Source organism: Choloepus didactylus, chromosome 1 (assembly GCF_015220235.1).
Source record: "Choloepus didactylus isolate mChoDid1 chromosome 1, mChoDid1.pri, whole genome shotgun sequence".
Lineage (NCBI taxonomy): Eukaryota > Metazoa > Chordata > Mammalia > Pilosa > Megalonychidae > Choloepus > Choloepus didactylus.
In genome coordinates, this window is record NC_051307.1 from 105,855,401 (window position 1) to 105,875,457 (window position 20,057).

At 40.4% G+C, this 20,057-nt stretch overlaps 1 protein-coding gene across 1 annotated transcript in view; it reads left to right on the forward strand.

The window, feature by feature from the left end:
• The window catches only part of DGKG (diacylglycerol kinase gamma), a 204,027-nt gene that overhangs the window by 48,983 nt on the left and 134,987 nt on the right, over positions 1-20,057 (forward strand). Inside the window, exons 4-6 of the mRNA XM_037838860.1 lie at positions 4,064-4,229; positions 4,822-4,884; positions 17,327-17,497. Of these exons, the coding sequence (XP_037694788.1) occupies positions 4,064-4,229; positions 4,822-4,884; positions 17,327-17,497 (400 nt within the window). The remainder of the gene's footprint in view (positions 1-4,063; positions 4,230-4,821; positions 4,885-17,326; positions 17,498-20,057) is intronic.

Sequence of the window (20,057 nt, forward strand, 5' to 3'; positions counted from 1 at the left end):
GTCTCCTTGCGAGTGGCTTCACAGTCACATTGTTTTGCCTACTGAGTTTGGGCTACTTGGAGGGAGTAGCAGGGAGCACCATGTCAATACCTATTCAGCACTGGGACCCGGGATCCATGCAGCAGTAAGAGCACCGAGCTAGGGGTCAGAGCATTTGGCTTCTGGTTTTACTCATCTGCTGATCAGCTGTGTGACCTGAGGCAAATCACTGAACCTCCTGAGCCTCAGGGACATGAAGAGACCCAGACGCCTCTTCTGGTTTGAATGCTCAGTATCTCTGGGTTCATAATATGCCATCCCTATTCCCTCAGAACCTGTATTCCATTGTCATTTTTTCTAAATTCTCATAAGAGTTTATCAGTTATTTTCTTATGGCACTCACTACTGTTGACCCTGTATTGTACTTATTTCAATATCTTTCCCTCCATATATAACACTGAATCTCTTGAAGGTATGGACCTATGCCTAATTCATTGGTGTTTTCCCCAGTGGTTCCTAGTACTGTGCCTTGTACTTAGGAGGCTCAGTACATACATGTTGACTGAATGGACCCCTCAGTAATTAACAACAGCCAGGACCAGACACCAAGCCCTTTCTGAAGCATACCAATTAGGAACCCAGCATCCATTCAAATAACTATCAAGCAACCGTGATAGGTGGTGTAGGGGATAAAAAGATACAAAGATGAAATAAGAGATTCTCACAACCTTCCAGGAGCTCTGAATCTAGTAGAGGAACTAAGGTAAGTCACAAACAACTATATATAGTTCAGGGCAGCAGATATACATGTTACAAGATAGGAACCAAGGTAAAAAATATTTAGAGAAATTCAAGTAAAGGAGACCATGCCAGGAGACCACTTCCTGGAGGAGGTGCATCCAAGACGGGCCTTAAAGGATGACTAGACATTTAACAAGTAGACAAGGTAGCAGTTCATGTGGAGTAAAGAGCAAGGAGGCTTGGTCAGGAAAGAACACACAGAGATCACTGTGGACAAAGCGTATAGGTGCACATAGAGAGTAATGGGAGAAAAGACCAGATTGGTCTTAGAGCTCAAAGCAGCTACAAATCTAGATTGGAGTAGGATTATGGGGGGGCCTATGAATCCCAAAGTTTTCGGGGAATACACAGAATGATCCACTGGTCTGTGGAACTCTACTTATTAGAACTTGTTTTTACATTTATTTTTCTCATCTTCTAATTTCTATTTCATATGTATTTTATCATGTATGATATAGGAACACAGTAGTACATGTGCACAATTTATAAATAATTAAAGGTAAATGTATTGGGAATGCATGCTTGAAAATGTTATAGATGGAATGCATGCCTTTTAAAGTTTAGAGACAACTGATCTCAACTCTCCCATGGGCAATTAGAAGCCATTGAAAGTTTCTGAATAGGGAAACAGTCTGATCAGAGTTTTGCTTAAGCTGCCAAGGATGAGTACAATGAATTGGAAGACCAGCAGAGAGAGGAGGGAAGTGAGAAAATGTTTGAGAGTTATTGTGATGGTCCAGATGAGTTGCATGAACCAGAAGTCTGAAGAAGTTAGGAACTTTGAGGCTTTCAATATCCCCCAGTTCAGGATGAAGGCAGCAAGGATAATGGACAGAGAAAGGAAGGTCTGGATGTGAGAGATGTTGCAAAGGAACAATGGACAGAAGGAAGAGGCAAAGACTAGTCTCAGATGGGAGAATAATAGAGTAAGGTAGAGGAGCTGGTTTAGGGAAGAAGCTAATCGAAGTTTAGAACTCAGGATCTTCTAACCCAACATTTACAATTTGCTGAAGAAGAAACCAAGGTTCAAAAGGGGGAGCAATGTGGTGGAGCTGGGACAAGTCTCCAGCTCTCCTGAGTCTTACTCAGATCTTGTTGGATGATTCTTCTGCTTTGGTTTTTTAGAGCCTTCTATTATACTTTATTTAACTGAACTTTCTTTTTCAATCATTTAGTACAGTCTGATTTAAAGAAATATTGTATTCTGATAGTTATCAATTCAATACTAACAAAACAAAAAGGTTAACAGTACATTTTGGAGCTCAAAATCACATTGTAAAGCAGTACCTGTCCATTAAAACAGTGCAAAGGAAAAGACAATGCAAAAAGACCCCTTTGAAATAATTTACTGACTAGCAATGCAATCAGCAAATATTCAGTCAAATCGAAGTAGAGAAGGAAGAGAACCAAAATAGCACAATGCTATGGAAAATAGAGTTTCAAGAAGAAAGGACAAAATGCTGCAGAGAAGCCAAAGATGAGAAAGTCCAAAAAGAGGTAATCGAACTTGTTATCTTTAAGAGGGCAGTTTCAGCAGTGATGGTCTCGACTCCAAACTAGATGGGATTAAGGAGAAGACAAGGGGCTAATATGACCTATTTGGAAGAATTTGAAGGATAAGTGAAGAAGGACAGCCTAGTAGCTCAATAGGCCAGCAATTTCTTGAGCACATTTTCAGGAGGAAAAGAGACCATAGGGGATGAAGTCAGAGACAGGAAGTGTGGAATCAGAGGTCAGAGTGGGTGGCTTGTACTTGGAAAGCAGAAAGAAACAGCTTTGCTTTTGTCTACTGGCAAAAGGCAAGAGGATAGGTGAGGAAGGGACATTCGAGGTGATGGGGCTGTGGAGACAGAGAGGGATAGAAAGATGGGAAATAGGGAGATATAGAGACTCGGAGAGAGAAGCAACAGAGAGAGACAGAGAAGTGGACAGCTGCGTAAGAAATGTGAGCCCATCATTTACTCAGAGATTCCTTAATTTGGTAAGAACCTTCATTATCCTCTGTCCAACTGACTCAGGCTTCCTCACTCTGCAAAGAAGATGCTCTGAACAGTCCAGCCCAGGGCTAAGTAGAAATTGCTTTGTGAGCTCCTGTTGGGGTGGGAGGGGCATCACTTTATTTTAGGGCCAAGACTTTGCATCCCCATCCTGAAGATACACATGCAACCCAGCTCGGGTTGTGGGAAGGCTCCCAGATCTCTCAGAATAGACAAGGGGTTAGATATACTGAACATTTTGGAGGAAGAGCCAAGGAGCCTCCCCCAGTGGGATTTTATTCTCATGGCTGCTGTTATCCACAAAAGCCTGCACAGCAGACCCTGAGGCAGTGCTTCCTCAAACGCTTACCAGAAGCATCTGCTGATTGGAGGAAGAATGCAATGCCATCAAAGCGCTAGCCAGTGCTGACTCAGTCCAAACTGTTGTTGTTGAGTGTTTGCTGAGTGCAGCAGCTTTTCTGGCATGGTTGCTCCCAACCTAGTACCAGAAGCCAGACGTGCTGGGGGAGACACAGCAGGGGGAGGTTCTAGTTTTGGGCATATCCCTTGCTTCTACCTTCTGTCCTTGGCTTCCTGCTCTTCTCTTGGTGCCTAAAGCCTTCACAGGGACATGTTTTGAGAAGCAGCTAAGCCAGACACACACACTCTCCTGTTATCTTGGGGTTTGTCCAGGGAAGATCAGAGTTGTGAAAGTAATGAGGAATGGAGCCTGTCTTTTTCTCTTCCAGTTCTTTCCTATTTTCTGAGACCTGAATACTCAGAAATCACATCCCTCACAGCACAAGAGAAAAAACAAGATATCACAGAAGAGCTATTTATTTTCACCACATTTTCAAGTACATCCTTTGTTATCTTAATTAAGATTCCAGGGTGTTGACGTAGTCCCTGCTTATTAGAGCCAAGTCCCTCAAATGGACCTAGACTCAGACAGAGCCCTCCACCCTGAACCCTAACCCCAGCACTCTCTATCCATGCAGGTCCCTTTTTACTCCCTTTCTACCTAAATTTTAGACCATATCTTTTCTTATTGCAAAAGCTCTCTCTAATTCTGTCTTCCAAACCCCAATGCGTAACCATGAGTGTTTTCTCTTTCTTATATCCCTTCCGAGGCTCTCGGTGTTTACCATTCTCACCTTTTATTTCCTGCCCCCATCAATTCCTCCACCTCCTTCTTCTTCCCTTTCCTTTTCTCTCACCTGTAGTCTCCCTGATTCCTTTTCCTTCCTTCCCTCTTCTCTGTCCCTTTACCTCCCTTCACTGACTTTTCCCTTTTTGTCCCTTGTCAGCCTATTAGCTATGATGTCTTCAAGCTTTTCATCAGGGCATACCTGGAGGTGGACCTTCCCCAGCCTCTGAGCACACACCTCTTCTTGGCCTTCAGCCAGAAGCCCAGACAGGAAACCCCTGACCATCCAAGGGAAGGCACCAGCAACAGCGAGGCCAACAGCCCAGGTACACAGACCGGCTGTCCTCAAGAGGGAAGGGGAACTGTGCAGTTCAGACCCACTTGCCACAGGTACAGGCTGCATTCCCAGAGGTCCCCTGAGCATAATAACTCCCCTTGCTATAAGAGTGACAATGGGGACCAAGAGACTTCTTTCTTCACCGGGCCTCACAGGAAGCCCTATCTGAGGAATCTCTCGGTAAAAAGAATAAGGAGGGGCATAATTCCTGTCACTAAAGATCAGAGTGTAGGATGGAGGAATGGGCAGGCACAAGCTAAGGTATGGCAGGGGGAAGGGAGACTTCAGCAAAAGAGGGAGCACATTGACCTAGTGTGCCCAGCCTGGGACAGGCCTGGGAAAGTCAGAGGGAGGAGAAAGGGAAGAGGAAGGGGAAGTCACAGCCATTGTCTACCTGGAGCTTGAGCTGTAATGGGGAAGATACAGCGAACCCCAACAAGTGAGCAGGAACGTGACCAACAGGGACCCAAAGATGTAGACACAAAGCAAGTGATTCAGAACACATGGGGAGATCCCTTACATGCCCCTCTAAAAAGTCAGAGGACATGGGCTGGTCTGTAAATCTTCTTTTTTTTCCTCAGATTCCAATGTACAGAATGCAGACAATGCTGCCAAAGCAGATGAGGCCTGTGCCCCTGATGTGGGTAAGTCTTTTGAATATAAGACTCCAACAGGCCTGCTTCCTTGGGGAGGATTGGGAATACCTCACCGGCAGTTTTGTCTCCATATGGTTATGCATCCTTGAGCAGATCTTGTCCTTCTGTGGCTTTTCAAAGCCTCCATCTCTGGGCCCCTGCCTCTGGAATGTGCTGGGATTCTGAGGTTGGGTGAAGATTCTCATACTTCACTTGCCTTGAAACAGGGCAGGGCAGGACTTCCCATGAGATGTTTGCCTCTGACAGACCTGCCTGCCCAGAGCAGGGAGCCTTCTCAGGAGAAAGTGTGTGCACACATGCATGTGTGTTTTCATGTGTGTATGTGTGTGTAAGCATGTTTGAGTGTGTGTGTGTGTGTGTGCTTGTGTGTGTAAAGAGGTGGTCTTAGGGCTGAGGCACAGATGACTCTCCTCGTGGATGGCTGGAGAGGGGTAGGGTGACAGCGAAAGAGTGTGCTCTGGTTGACTTCCAACAACACACACATACACTGGTTTGAATAAGGTGAGAGGAGGAGAAAGGGGAAGCCAGCTAAACTTATTGAGAAGCTCTGCTATTTGCCAGGTACCTGCTTATTTCGTATTTCATTGAACCTTCACAGTCCCGCCACTTTCTACATGAGAAGCTGGGGCTTTAAGAGACTATTACTGCTGGTGTGATCTGGTGAAGCCAGGGAGTCAACCCAAAATTTTCCAGTCTCAAAACTCGTGCTCTCTTTACTCTACCAAGAGGGGAAGCAGTAGTGTCTCTTGAGGTGCCTCGTGTTTTGCCTCCATGTAAAATCACCAGTTTGGTTAGTTCCTGTTGGAATGGCCAAGTCTATATTCTGGTGGGGCCGCTGCAGCAGTGCCTGGGTGTCTGTAGGTCCATTCCTAGGCCATGAATCATGTGGATTCTTTCTTGGTACATTTATCAATAGGAAGCCACTCCTTGTGCCATTGACAGGCCCAGGCCCAAGGCCATAAACCCCTAGGAAAACAAAAAAGAGCAAAGGCTGTTCTCCTTGGCCCCTGTTCTAATGTCCAATACAAATTTTCTGGGCATTATTGTGTGGGTTAAGCAATAAGGGCATTTTGGTTAAGAGATAGTCTGGCCTCAGAGCCAGACTGCCTGGTTTTATTCCCAATTCTGCCACTACCTGTCTCTGTTACTTTGAGCATGTTTGAATAATATCTCTGTGCTTCAGTTCTCTCATCTGTAAAATGTAATCGTAATGATATCATAGTGTTGATGGGAAGGTTTAGTGAGTGATATGTATAATATGCTCAGAACAGTGGTTGGCACATAGGAAATGCTCAATAAATAGTAGCAAGTATTATTCAGACCTCCTTCCAGAAATATGCTCTATTCTTAACTTGCCATGGTCTGCTGAGATCTCCATCAGGTCCTTTCTGCACCCTCGGTCTCCAGTGTGTCATTTGGGTTTCCTACTCTCATGGTCTCTCACCCAGGTTGCTCCTGAAGCTTCAAATACAAAGGCTCAGAGAGTTAGACCTTATTGCCTATGCATTGTCATGGTCTGGAAAAGATTTTAGGTACACAGAGGTGAATTCCAACTCTTGAGATGTGCCCAGTGAATAGAAGTGCAGCTGATCACACTGATTAATCATTGATTTGTTTACTACCTACCTCCCAAGACTCAAGTTTTAGTATTTTTTGAATATATATATTACAGAATAGATAAAAGATATAATACAAATGAAGGAGAAAGAAAACTAAGTGTAACAGGGACCTAGGATGACAGCGTTGCTTCATGTGGGCACTAGCTGTAGTTCTAGTCTTTTGCCAGTCACAGCAGAAAAAGGCAAATAGAAGGGGGAACGTGTTTTCATTGTTAAACTAAAGGACTGGAATATTAGTTTCCTGGGGCTGCTGTAACAAATTACCACAAACTTTGTAGCTTAAAACAACAGAAATTTATTCTCTCACAGTTTTGGGGGCCAGAAGTCTGAACTCAGGGTGTTGGCAGGGTTGGTTCCTTCTGGAGGATATAAGGGAAAATCCATTCCATGCCCCTCTCCTAGTTTCTGGTAACTGCTGGCAATTCCTGGTGTTCTTTAACTTTTAACTGCAGAACTCCAATCTCTGCCCCCATCTGCATATGTCCGTCTACTCTATGTGTCTATGTCTCCAATCTCCCTCTCTTTTCTCTTATTGCATGTGTAGTTGTCATATTTAGCATCTATCCTGAATCCAAAATGATGTAGGATGATCCCATCCCAAAATCCTTAATTTAATTACACCTGCAAAGGCCCTATTTCCAAATAAGTCCACATTCACAGGTAACAGGCATTAGGACTTGGACATATCTTTGGGGGGACACTGTGCAATCTATACGACTGATGAGACCCAAAATTCACTATGGATGGAAATCAGACAATAGTTCAGAAAGGAGAGTAACCTCTCAACTTTAGTTCATCAAATTCTGGCTGCTCGTGGAGCTCCAGAAAACAAGGATTAAGAGCATCGCTGCTTTCCTCATGCCCTCAGGGACAGCAGCACGGCAAGACTTGACAGGAGTGTGAGCTTATCCAACCCCCTGCCCAGCAGTCCCACCCAACCATGCTAAATCCATGGCCCATTGGTTTCATAGATGGATTTAAGGAATAACAACATAATCAAGGAGGGGCATCCTGAAAGAAATCATTCTCATGATAGAAAGGAAAGGGTGAAACTAGCAGCTGTGACATTTTAAACTCCCATTAAGAAAAATCAACAGTTTAAAGGATCTGGATCCCAAATTCTTTACCCAGATACTTGGTCCAGGTATCTGGAATTTCAAAGGGCAACTTGAAGAAATCACACTTCATTCTCTAAGATTCCAAATTGTCTAGATAGAGTTTTCTTAGTGGCTGAAGTTTCAGAGGTTCCAAGGAAGGATTTGTTGGGGTTGCTGTCATTATATGGTATTTAAGAAAAGATCATCAGTGATGACAATGAAAGCTGGTTGGCTACTATGACACCATGCTTATTCACAACACTTAGAAAGTTCTGGATGTAAGAAAGCAACTTCCAGAGGTTTCCTCCTGGAGAATCAGTTTCCTTGTCTATTGGATAAATCACTCCCCTGTGGTCAGATCATGAAATGTCAATTATCTGACTGCCTAGGAACCATGGAGAAGCATGGCAATCAGCTGTCACAGGGACATGTGTAGCATCTTTTTATCTTCTTTTGTGACCTGAAATTTAAAAGGAAAACTCCTTTTCCTGCTAGGCCTCCTTCTACAGATGTCTTAATTAAATGTACCTGTTCACCAGAAACAAGACTGTAGGCCTCCTTCTACAGATGTCTTAATTAAATGTACCTGTTCACCAGAAACAAGACTGTAGGGCCAGGCTAATACCACAGAGATGGACTTTTGCCAGCAAGAGAGAGCCAAGACCTGGAATCACCTTAGAGCAGACCATCTGTTGAAATTTCCAACCCTTTCCTGTTACCCAAGCAGAAGGCCTTTGGAAGAACTAAATTTTCATTCCATGTGGCCTATTTAGGACCTATCAGATCAGTCGACAAGCTCAGATCTAGCACAACCCACTTTGAGTTATTCATTCACAGAGCCAGGTGTGTACATGATTGTGTTTATAAGCACAGCAGAGAGGAGCTTTCACTGAGTCCAGACATCAGCTCAGAGCCTGAGCACTCTGACATTGTCAGGAGATCAGTTCAGGAAAGGCTGAATTCACCCTGAATGCCCAGGACTAAATGGATAAGCAATGAGAACTTCAGTCTCCTGACTTTTAGTGCCACAGGCAGGTGAGCTGTTTCAGCAACTCAGGACATTGGAGTCTCAACATTGGACACTGGAGTTTTTTTTCCTTAGTTTTCCCAATTATAAAACTTATATTCACAATGTAGAAATTTTGAGGGGTACAAAAGTAGCAAAAAGTAACAACAAAATCCCCGTAATCCCACCAATGCAAATACTCTTAATGGTTTTGCATATATCTTTGCAGGTTTCTTTTCTATAAAATTTTTATCAAATTTCATCAAATTTGGAAATTTTTTAGCTATTATTTCTTTGAATTTTTTTTTCTTTTCCAGACTCTTTCTCTTCTCCTTCAGGTAATCCAATTACATGTTTATTTGACTGCTTGAAGTTGTCCCACAGTTCACTGATACTCTGTTTTTTCCATGTATATTTCATTTTGGATAGTTTCTATTGCCATGCTTCTAGTTCACTAATCTTTTCTTTTGCAATGTCTAATCTGTTTACCCAATCCAGTGCAATTTTCTTTTCACATATCATCTCTAGATGTTTAATGTGGGTATTTTTTATCTTTTGTATCTTTACTTAACATGTCTGATCTTTCCCCTAGCTTTTTGAACATGTGGAATACAATTATAAATGTTTTAATGTTTTTGTCTATTTTATATCTCCTTTGCCATTTCTGGGTCCATTTCAATTGATTTTTCTTATTATTATTGGCCACATTTTCTCACTTCTTTACATACCCAGCAATTGTTTATTGGATACCAGAAACTGGGAATTTTATATTGTTGAGTACTAGATATTTCTGCATTCCTATAAATTTTCTTGAGCTTTATTCTGGGACGCATCTAGGTTGGTTGGAAATAATTTGATCCTTTTGGGTCCTGCTTTGCTAGGCAGGACCAAAGAAGCATTTATTCTAGGATTAATTTTGTCCACTACCAAGGCAAAACTCTTCTGTGTAGTCTACCAGATGATTCATGAACTGTGAGGTTTTTCCACTCTGGCTGGTGGTAATGGGCACTATTCTGTATCCTGTGTGTATTCAGGTATAGTTCTCTCTAACCCTGGCTCTCTCCACAGCCTCAGGTACGTTCCTCACACATGTGATCACTACTCAGCTGAACACCTGAGGGGAACCCTCTAAGGATTATTCAAAGAGGCCCTTCTGCAGATCTCTGGAGTTCTCTCTGTGTGCAGCTCCCTCCCCTCTGGTACTCTGCTTTGTGAACTCTAGCTATTCCTCAGACACTGAACTCCATCTTCTAAATGCAGATAGGCTGCCAGGCTCTGCCTGGGCTCCCCTCCCTGTGTCAAAACCTAGAAACTCTTGCCAACATGTAAAACATGGCAATTGCAGCATCACTCTATCTGTTGCCCATCTCTCAGGGATCACAGATTGGTGCTGCATGCCATTCAATGTCTTGTGAACAATTATTTCATTTTCTTTACCAGTTTTTCAGTTGTTTCAGGTAAGAGGATGAACTTGGTCCCTTTTATTCCCTTTTAGTCAAAGCAGAAGTCTCTGTAATAGTGTTTTCATGGGTGAATTATATGAGCATATAGCAGCAGTAACTTGGGGTACAATGGACTACCCAGTACAAAGGACCTCTCTTGTGTGTCTCCTATGTCATTAATTTGTTTTTCCTTAGCTTTTTCTCCAGCGGGGATTTTAATATTTCTGTTGCATATGTAGTTTCACTGCAATCCTCCCCTATTTCACCAGCTCTTGTTTTTATCTTATCCTATTGTATTTTCATCTCAAGTTACTCATCCCTGAGGCTTTTGGCTCTTGTTTGATAGAGGTTATATCTTCTTGCCACCTCCTGATGATCTTACTCCAGTAGGAAATTATGTTCAAAGATCCATTCCTCTGAGACTTCAGGATGAAGCTTCCTTTCCCTGTTCTGCAGCTCTCTTTCTTAGGCTCCATCTTGGTCTTTTCACAGGGCCATTCCCAACATACAGAGTGCATCAGTAGCCTTTGGTCTCTCCCACACCATCTGAATTGGTTAACTCCTTCTCATGTCCACAGCCCAACCCCAGGACCTGGCAGGCTTTTACCTGGCACAGCTCTGCTGGCCTGAGAGGCAATGTTTATGTCTACTTGTTCGCTCTTTAGTATTTTAAATAGAGTATTTTGCTAACATTACTTACCCAGCAGGCAATACTATCAGGACTGTCTCTAACTCTGCCTATGCCTCCTCTGCACTCTATTGAAGGTACAATACCTAAGTTAGATTTTCCCTGCCAGTCTTCCTGTAACTACTAGGCTAGTTGTTTCTGTTGCATGCCCTTACTGGATCTTAAGAGATCACTTATCATAGATGTGGAGGTAGAGAGGCTGGGAGAAGAGAGAGAGCACTCAAAGTGCCTCAAAAAGAATCCACACAGTAAAGTTATAGGTGCCCATTTTTTTGGTTAGTATAGACCTTATGTTTCTGAATCAGAGGATAAACAGTGTGGAAGCGAGTGTTTTCCTGCCTATTCAAGGGAGCACTTCAAAGAGAAAATGTACTCTTTTCCTATGGCATAAGCTACTTTCTGAATTTTTAATACAATTTTATTGGGATATATTCACACACCACATAATTAGTCCAGAGTATACAATCAGTGGCTCACAGTATCATCATATAGTTGTGCATTCATCACCACAATCAATTTTAGAACATTTTCATTATTCCAAGAAAAAATAAAAATAAAAATAAAAAAAGAACATCCAAAACACCCAATATCACTTATCCACACACACCTCAACCAATTATTTATTAATTTGTCTTATTTTTATAACTCATCTGCCCCTACACTGGATAAGGGGGGGAGGGTCAGTCACAAGGTTTTCACAATCACACAAGCACACAATAAAAGCTGTATAGTTATACAATCGTCATCAAGAATCCAGTCTACTAGATTACAGTTCAACAGTTTCAAGTGTTTCCTTCTAGCTATTCTAATACACTAGAAACTAAAAAGGAATATCTATATAATGCATAAGAATAACCTCCAGAATGACCTCTCAACTCTATTTGAAGTCTCTTAACCACTGAAACATTATTTTGTTTCATTTCTTTTCCCCTTTTTGGTCAAGAAGTCTTTCTCAATCCCACAATGGCAGGTCCAGGCTCATCTCTGGGAGTCCTGTCCCATGTTGTCAGGGAGATTTACACCCCTGGGAGTCATGCCCCATGTACTGGGGAGGGTAGTGAGTTTGTTTGCGAATTGGCTGAGAGAGAGGCCACATCTGAGCAACAAAAGCAGTTCTCTGTGGGGTGGCTTATAGGCATAATTATAAGTAGGCTTAGCTTCTCCTTTGCAGGAATAAGTTTCATAAGAGCAGGCCCCAAGATCAAGGGCTTGACTTACTAAATTCAGAGTCACTAATGCTTGTGAGAATATCAGAAATTCCCTTGGTGGGAACGTTTAATATTTCCACATTTTCCCCCAGTCACTCAAGTGGATTTTGCAAATACTTTTTTATTTTCTGTCCAGAATACTCTGTGATATATCAGGGTATTACATTAACTTGAACAGAACAACAGTATCTCATTCCCTATACCCTATTATAGAATATCCCATAAATATTCTAAATATGTAATTATTGTAATTTAAATAAGTATACATCATTGTAATTTAAATAAATGTTCAATTATGTTGTTTAAATAAAGTGCTATAGGATTCAGTTTTCAGCATTTGCTCATTTTAGGTAGTTTATATTAGTGAGGCATTACAATATTTGTCATTTACAACTTCCTTCCTACTTGCAGCCACTCAATATTCTGTTGTATGTATACACCAAAGTGTGCCCTTCTGTTCATCTGTTGATGTACCCTTAGGCCACCTACATCCACTGCAAATCATGAATACTGCTGCCATAAGCACCAGAATGCAAATGTCTATTTGTGTCCTTGCTTTCAATTCTTCCAAATGTATACCAAATAACAGGGTTGCAGGATCACATTGAAACCCTAGCTTCCTGTGGAGCCACCACACTGCCCTCCAGAGGGGCTGCACCATTCTACTTCCCTACCATCAGTGAATAGGTACATCTCTCCCTCCACATCTTTCCAGTACTTGTATCTTTCTGTTTATTTTTAAAACAGTTTTACTCACACACCGTACAATGCATCCTAAGTGAACAATCAATGGCTCCAGGTAAAATCACAAAGTTATGCATTCACCACCCCAATTTATATGAGAACATTTCCATTACTTCCACAAAGAAAGAAGAGGTAAAGAAAAAAAATTAATAAAAAATTTTAAAATAAAGAATAAAATAATAAAATGGAGAAACAACAAGAATCCCATACCCCTCCCTTATATTCTTATTGATATTTAGCTTTGGTATATTGCCTTTGTTACAATTAATGGAAGAACATTACAATATTACTGTTAATTATAGACCCTAGTTTGCATTGATTGTGTTTTTTCCATATACCATCCCAATTTCAACACCTTGCAATGGTGTTGAAGAGAACATTCATTTGTTCTCTTTCATGTAAAAACTTTCTTGTATTTACACATTTAATCATCATCATTGTCCACTCTATGTTGCTCTATGTTATACAGCCCCAATTTTTATCGTCTGTCTTTCCTTCTGGTGTCATACATGCCCCTAGCCTTCCTCTTTCAACAGTATTCACACTTAGCTTTGTTCATTATACTTACAATATTGTGCTACCATCATCTACTGATAACCTGTGTTCTTAACTTTAACTCTCAGAGTTTACTCATTATACTTCCTTCATATTAGTGAGACCATATGGTATTTGTCCTTTCTTTTCTTGCTAATTTCACTCAGTGTAATGTCCTCAAGGTTCATCCACATTGCCACATGCGTCATGACTTTATTCTGTCTTACAGCTGCATAATATTCCATCATATGTATATACCATAGTTTGTTTATCCACTCATCCATTGATGGACATTTGGGCTTTTTCCATGTCTTGGCAATTGTGAATAATGCCACTATAAATGTTGATGTACAAATGCCTGTTCATGTCCCTGCATTCAGTTCCTCCAAGTATATACCTAGTAATGAGATTGCTGGATCATACAACAATTCTATACTTAGCTTTGCTACCACCAAACTGCCTTCCAGAGCAGTTGCACCATTCTGCATTCTCAAGATGTTTAGTGATTTCTCTTGCAGTTCCTTCCTTGATGCACTGGTTGTTTAAGACTGTGTTGTTTAGCCTCCATATATTTGTGAATTTTCTAGCCTTCTGCCTGTTATTGATTTCCAACCTCATTCCATTATGATTCCATTAAGAAAGTGTTTTGTATAATTTGGATCTTTTAAAATTTATTGAGACTTGATTTGTGACTTAACATATAGTCTATCCTGGAGAATGATCCATGAGCACTTGAGAAAATGTGTATACTGCTGTTGTGATGTGCAGTGTTCTGTAAATCTCTGGTAAGTCTAGTTCATTTGTTATACTATTCAGAATCTCTGTTTCCTTATTGATCCTTTGTCTAGCTGTACTATCCATTGATGAAAGTGGTGTGTTGAAGTCTCCAACTATTATTGTAGAGGTGTCTGCTTCTCCCTTCAATGTTGTCAGTGTTTGCTTCATGTATTTTGGGCCATCTGGCTCAGTGCATAAATATTTTTTATTGTGATTTCTTCTTGATGAATTGTCCATTTATTAATACATAATGTCCTTCTTTGTCTCTTTTAATTGCTTTACATTTGAAGTCTAGTTTGTCTTATGTTAGTATAGCTACCCCCACTCTTTTCTGGTTGTTGTTTTCATGAAATATCTTTTCCCAACCTTTCATTTTCAACGTATTTTTGTCCTTGGGTCTAAAGAGAATTTCTTGTAGGCAGCATATAGATGTGTCCTGTTTTTTAATCCATACTGCAAGTCTATGTCTTTTGATTGGGGAGTTTAATCCATTAACATTTAATGTTATTACCTAAAGGCACTACTTTCATGTACCATTTTGTCTTTTAGATTTTATGTGTCATATCTTTTTTTCTCTCTCTCTCTTTACCCTTACTAATAATCTTAATTTCTACACTCTTCTCCAAACCTCTGTCTCCTGTCTTTTCCTTTCTGCCTGTAGTGCTCCCTTTAGTAGTTCTTGTAGAGCAGGTCACTTGTTCATAAACTCTCAGTGTCTGTCTGAAAATATTTTGAACGCTCCTTCATTTTTTTGAAGGACAATTTTTCCAGATATAGAATTCTTGGATGGCAGTTTTTCTATTTCAGTATCTTAAATATATTATACTACTGTCTTCTTGCTTCCATGGTTTCTGCTGAGAAATCCACACATAGTCTTATCAAGCTTCCCTTGTATGTGATGGGTTGCTTTTCTCTTGCTACTTTTAGAATTCTCTTTGTCTCTGACATTTGACAATCTGATTAATAAGTGTCTTGGAGTAGGTCTAGTCAGATCTATTCTTGGCACTTCTTGGATCTATAATTTTATGTCTTTCATAACAGTTGGGAACTTTTCAGTGATTATTTCCTCCATTATTCTTGCTGCCCTCTTTTCCCTTCTCTTTTCCTTCTGGGACACCCATACACATATATTCATGTGCTTCATGTTGTCATTCAATTCCCTGAGACTCTGTTCATATTTTTACATTCTTTTTCTATCTGTTATTTTGTATATAGAGGACAGATCCTCTAGTTCACTAATCCTTTCTTCTGACTCTTCAAGTCTCCTGTTTATGTATCCGTAAACAGATGAAAAACACATCTCTTCTGTTGTTCCTTTCATTCCCATAAGTTCTGCCATTTGTTTTTTTGAAGCTTTCTAGTTCTTCTGTATGGTCATTCAGTGTCTTCTTTATATCCTTCATTTCTTTTGTCATATTTTCCTTCACCTCATTGATTTGACTTAGAAGATTTGTTTGAACAGCTTTAAATTGGTTGTTTCAACTCCTGTATCTAATTTGAAGTGTTAGGTTGTTCCTTTGACTGGGGCATATCTTCATGCTTCCTGGTATGACTCATGATTTTTTGCTGATGTCTAGGCATCTGATTTCCTTGATTAGTTTATTCTGGATATTGTTTTCTGTCTTTTACCTAGGGTTTTCTTGTTGGTTGTCTTTGTTCTTTATCTGTTCTTTGACATCCAGTTCAACTTATTCTAGACCTCTAGCATAGCTTCTGTTTAACTTATCAGGATTTCTCTGCTCTTGTTTTTCTGGTATTGCCCTGCCTATATGGAAGCTTTTGGAATAGTTTCTTCCCAGATAAGATCATCCCCATCAGATGTTCCCAAACAATAGAGGCATAGGACTCAAAAAAAGGGTGTAATCAGTGTCTGGGGATGAGATCTAGCAGGGTGCCAGTCTTTCCTGTGCTTTCCTTGTCCTGCTCAGCAGATGGCACTTGTCAGTCCACTAATCCCACTAGCAAAAAATGGTACAATACCTTTAATTCTCAGCAGACCCTGTCTCTGCCAAGGGTGTGGTTGAGGCAGAGGCTGAGGCAGAAGGTGGGCCTAAATTGTTTCTGTTTCCCAGCCCCTGGGGTCTGAGTTCTCTGCATGAGAGCCACCACTTATGCTGGGCCCTGCTCCCCACTTTTCTTGGGGAACTAGTTGCCTTCACCTGACTAGTTACTTTGTTTTTCAGATATATTGTAATTCCACCATTACCTGGGGCAATGTTGAAACCTGAGAATGCCTGCAGCTTTCTTTAATGGCTGCTAATTTTTTTAAAAAAGGGAAAAAATCCTTTACGGAGCCAATCCCCAGCTCCCTGGGTTTGCCAGTAAAGAACCAGAGTTCGTACCTGGATCTATGTGCCCCTTCTTTTGAGGCACAACTCTTTTCCCATATCCTGAGCTCAGTCAATTCCAAAATCTTCTGGGGCTTTTTTTGTTTTTTGTTTTTTGTTTTTTTCATCAGACCCACCTCCTCTCTGCTGGGGAGCAACCTCCCAGTTCCTTTTGTGCTTATTTCAGGTCTATCTGTTCTTGGAGCTTGTAGTCAGCAGTCCAGATTTGTTAATTAATTCTGCAATTGGAGTGTGGTTGAGCTGCCTTCCCTTGCTCCTAGAATAGACTGCTTCTTTTTTCCCATAAGGGAGAGACTCCAAGACAGCCATCCATGCCAGTAGGGGAGGGGTGCCAGCCTCCACAGCTTGGGAGACTTACTTAAAGTTCTGCACAAAGATCTCTTCCCTTCCACTCATTCCAGACTGGTGTACAATTTGTGTCTCCACTTTTCTGCATTTTATAAATACAATTGTTAGTGTCACAGTTTGTCAAAATTCTTCTTAATTTCTGGATATTAGTTGATTGTCAATCCTGTTTTCTGTTTTGAATATATATCTTTTTATTTGTCAGTAAATGTAAGAAAGCTGTAAGAGGGTATGTCATAAACTGCTGGTTATTTACCATTTTGATATCCCAGCTAAAATTACTTCTACAAATCAGGTGTGCTCCAAAAAAATAGGTCAAATGACATTTACTAGTTGATGATTGATATTAAGAATCACTGTTGTTTCTGAAAATTCAGAGTACAGGTGAATTTCCTATAGGGAAACAGATCTTAAAAGGGTCAGATTGGGGTCTATTCAGAAATTATAAACTATACAACCAGATTTTTAGGATTACTGATTTGATCATCTGTATGTAGCCAAAGCTGTTGAAGATACTGGTATAAAATTCCTGACTCAGCCATGAAGAGGAAGGGTAACAAAGGAGCTTTCATGTTTACTATTCAGCAAGTAACCTTGGATGCTTCCCTTTTGCCTACCACAGAATCAAAGACCATCAAGAAGCAAGCACCAACTAAAGTCCGGGTGGCTGTGTCCCCACTAAGAGCTCCCGCTGCTCAGTCTCCAGGCTCCGTGTCCCCCATAGTGTACCTGAAGGATGTCATCTGTTACCTGTCCCTGCTGGAGACGGGGAGACCTCAGGATAAATTGGAGTGTAAGTACACGCCCTGTCAAGAGGCTCCACCTTTTTCCTATTGGAAGATCTAGTTTCCTGTCCATCATTCCTCAACATGCTGTCATTGATATGAGATCATGAGTGTTGACCTGCTTCCTTGGGGGAGATTGTCTAGTTTGGTTGCCAGCAATGACATGAGCAACATTTCCCAGAATACATGCTGGGACACAGTAGCTGTTGTGCATAAAATGGGAAGGGCATCTGAGATCTTCATATTGAGTCCAGAGTCTGGGAGTTTCTCAGTAAGGGATGAAGACTGCCTTATCTTTGCTGGAAGGACTTCCCCAAAGCCTCCATTCAGAAAGCTGCTGTCTTCACTTAGTAGATTTTCCAATGAAAGATTTTCAGCATCTGTGAATAGTCAGTGATATTCAGTATACAAACAACTCTTGAAATAAGAGGAATTAGTCTTTCTTAAAATCAAATCAACATCTATCTTGTTAAAGTTTATTCCTATTTCTCCACCCCATCCCACCCCCATTTCTGTTTGCTAAAGCTGCCGGAATGCAATATACAAGAAATGGGTTAGCTTTTACAATGGGGATTTATTAGCTTACAAATTAAGTTCTAAGTCTGTGAAAATGTCCAAATTAAGGCATCAACAGAATGATACCTTCTCTGAAGAAAGGCTTCTGGCATCTGGGACACCTCTGTCACATGGGAAGGCACATAGCCAGTGTCTGCTGGTCCTTCTCTCTTGGGTTTCATTGCTTTCAGCTTCTGGCTTCAGTGGCTCCCTCTCTTAGCTCCTCTGGGGACTTCTTCTGTATGAGCTTCTCTTAATGTCATCTCCCTTAATGAACTCCAGCGAAAGGATTAAGACCCACTTTGAATGGGGTGGTTCACATCTCATTTGAAATAACCTAACCAAAATGTCCCACCTACAACAAGGTTGCACCCATAGGAATGAATTAAAAGAACATGGCCTTTTCTGGAGTGCTTAACAGCTTCAAACTAACATACCATCCCAAGCCTCTAGAAAAAGAGGACTAATTACCTAATTAAGGGAGTTGATCTTGGTTTCATGAGGCTTCTACAACTGGTTTCAAAAACATATCTTCAGGGGAAGAGTATCAGCTGGTGGCAGAAAGGAAAGTTCACAGTGACTAAAAGAGACAGCAGTCTTGTAGATAACTCACCCAGGGATGGTTTAGCTGAACTCTGTGAGGCTACAGGCAAACTTTACAACAGGAGATGATAGGATCCTTGTTAAGCAAGATATACTCTCTTTGCTTCTCTTGGGAACTTAAGTAGACATTAAAGAAAAAAAAATTCATATTATAGCAAAATTCAAAATTCCAAGTAATAATAAAACTAGTCAAGAACATAAACATTAACAAGGAAAGCTTGGCAAAGGTTAACTCTTGGCAAAACCAGAATGAAACAGTTTTCTCATTAGCTGAGCTTAATGTTTCACTTATAAAGTTGAGGGTTAACAATTGTAAGTCTAGCAATTTGGTGGCAAATGTAGCAGATTTCTGTTTCGTCTGGTTAATGTTAAAAGTAAAATGTCAAGTTATTTCTAACATTTAGCCAGAATTTGAGCTTTAGGCATTATATTTGTTAATAACTATCAGAAAGAATGTTGCAGATTCTTCATATCAGTGGCTCAGAGACTAATCTTGTATGGCAATAAAAAGAAACTATTTTTTTAACTTTTTTATTATGGAAATTATAAAACAAATACAAATGTCAAGAGAATAGTATTTTAAACCCCAATGTGCCTATCACCTAGCTTCAACAATTATCAACTCATGGTCAATCTTATTTTATTTATATCTCCCACCCATTCCCTCTGACCCAGATTGTTTTGAAGCAAATTCCAGGTACCATATAATTTCATCTGTAACTATTTCAGTATGTTTGCTAAAATATACAGACCCTTTTTCTTAAACATAATCACAACACCATTATCACATCTTTTAAAAATTATTCCTTACTATTATCAAATATTAGTCAGTATTCACATTTTCCCAATTACTTTATATATATTTTAACTGGTTGTTTGACTCCATATCCAAGTAAGGACCACACATTGCCATTGGTTATTAAGCTCTTCAGTCTATTTTAATACATTGGTTTCCCTTCCATCTTTTGCTTACTTCTTTTCTTGCAATTTTTTATTGCAGAAATATGGTCATTTGTTCTATAGAGTTTTTGTTTTGGTTTGCTTTTTATTAAATCAAATCAATTCAAATCCCTCTCTGATTTTAATAATTGAAAATAAGTTAATACTTTTTCCTTCATAACCAAACATGTATCTTTTGGGAAATAATAGCCTGAAATCCCACCTATCACCAATGCAATAATAAAAGTAATAGCTCTCACCAATGAACACCTTATAAATGCTAAGCATTTTGCATGCATTGTCCCATTGTAACCTCACAACCACCCTAGAAAGATGATCTCATTAATCTCATTTTACATGGAAGGAAACAGAGTTCAGAAAGGTTAAATGGCTTGCCCAATGCCATGCCACTAAAAAAATGGGATGCTAGGTCAGGCCTTTCTAGTTCTGCTCTGTAGGTAAGTTAGAACC